At 75.8% G+C, this 1483-nt stretch overlaps 1 protein-coding gene across 1 annotated transcript; it reads right to left on the reverse strand.

The window, feature by feature from the left end:
- Positions 1 to 7: 7 nt before the first annotated feature.
- ACHE (acetylcholinesterase (Cartwright blood group)) lies at positions 8 to 1479 on the reverse strand (the record flags this gene model as incomplete). The annotated part of the gene is made up of 1 exon (XM_035313624.1): positions 8 to 1479. A coding segment is annotated over one exon (1446 nt), but the record flags the coding sequence as incomplete, so codon positions are not given.
- Positions 1480 to 1483: the final 4 nt, after the last annotated feature.

The following is a 1483-nucleotide window of genomic DNA, read 5'->3' on the forward strand; positions in this document are numbered from 1 at the left end:
CCCCCCCCCCCCCCCCCCCCGACCCCTCCCCGCCTACCCGGTGCGGGCGAAGTTCCCCCAGTAGCGCATGATCCTGCGGCTCAGCTCCTGCTCCTTGGCCGTGTAGTTGAGCCCGGCCTTCAGCGGCTGCCCGAAGACGAACTCGATCTCGTAGCCGTGCGGGACCCCCATCCAGGGTGGCCAGGGCAGGTTGGAGGCCCGGTGGTCGAAGAGGTAGGCGAAGACGGCGCCGCCGCGCTCGGCCCAGCGCTGGGCGAAGTGCATCAGGGGACACACCACGTTGTGGTCGCCCACGATGTCGTCCAGCGCCTCGCGGTTCTTCACCGGGTTGTCCTGGTCCAGCCAGTCGGTGTAGTGCAGCACCACCGCCTCCGCCGCCAGCTCGGTGGCCTGCGGGACCCCCAGGCGCACCCCCCCCAGGAACTCCTCCCGGCTGATCAGGCTCTCGTTGTCCTTGCCGAAGCCCGGCACGCCGTACACCAAGAAGTAGCTGCCCTCGTCCCGCACCGCCCCCAGCAGCACCTCGGCCTCCGCCGCCGGCCTCCCCTCGCCGGCCAGCAGCGCCTCGGGGCTGTCCTCCAGGAAGTCCCCGTCCACCACGGGCACGAAGGCGAAGCGGAAGACCCCCTGCTGGGGCAGGACGGCGGCCTCGTGGGCCACCAGCTCGGGCGGCGCCGCGCGGCGCAGGCAGCCCAGCAGCTCCGTCTCGTTGGCCTCGGCCCCCGCGCACCCCAGCGAGCGCCCCAGGGCGGCCGCCCGCCGCCGGCCCTCGGCCGCCCCCACGGTGGCCCAGGGCCCGTTGGGGGACCCGCTCTGCAGGACGGCGCGGCGGAACAGGGGGCGGCTGCCGGGGGACAGCAGGTGGAGGCCGGCCGAGGCCGCCCCGGCGCTCTCCCCGAAGAGGGTGACGGCCTCGGGGTCGCCGCCGAAGGCCGCGGCGTTGGCGCGCACCCAGCGCAGGGCCAGGCGCTGGTCCAGCAGCCCCGCGTTGCCGGGGGCCTCGGGGTGCCCGGGGAGGGCCAGGAAGCCCAGGGCGCCCAGGCGGTAATTCATGGAGACCACCACCACCCCCTCGGCCTCCGCCAGGTAGCGGCCGTCGTAGACGTCCAGCGAGGCGGCGCCGCTGTAGAAGCCCCCCCCGTAGATCCAGACCAGGACGGGGGCGGCGCGGGGAGGGGGCTGCGGGCGCCAGACGTTGAGGTAGAGGCAGTCCTCGCTCATCTCGCGGTTGGGGTTCCACATCTCGGAGCCGCCGAAGCCGGGGAACATGGTGTCCACCGGCTGGAAGCAGGCGCGGGGGTGGGCCGTGGCCTCCAGGACCCCCCGCCAGGGCCGGGCCGGGCGCGGGGGCTGGAAGCGGAGGGGGCCCAGGGGGGGCTCGGCGTAGGGGATGCCCAGGAAGGCGGCCACCGGGCCGGCCACCGCCGCCACCAGCAGGCCCCGGACGCGGCCGCCCGTGGTGGAGGCCAGCACCGGGGGGGGC

The sequence above is a fragment of the Oxyura jamaicensis genome, unplaced genomic scaffold (assembly GCF_011077185.1).
Source record: "Oxyura jamaicensis isolate SHBP4307 breed ruddy duck unplaced genomic scaffold, BPBGC_Ojam_1.0 oxyUn_random_OJ62515, whole genome shotgun sequence".
Lineage (NCBI taxonomy): Eukaryota > Metazoa > Chordata > Aves > Anseriformes > Anatidae > Oxyura > Oxyura jamaicensis.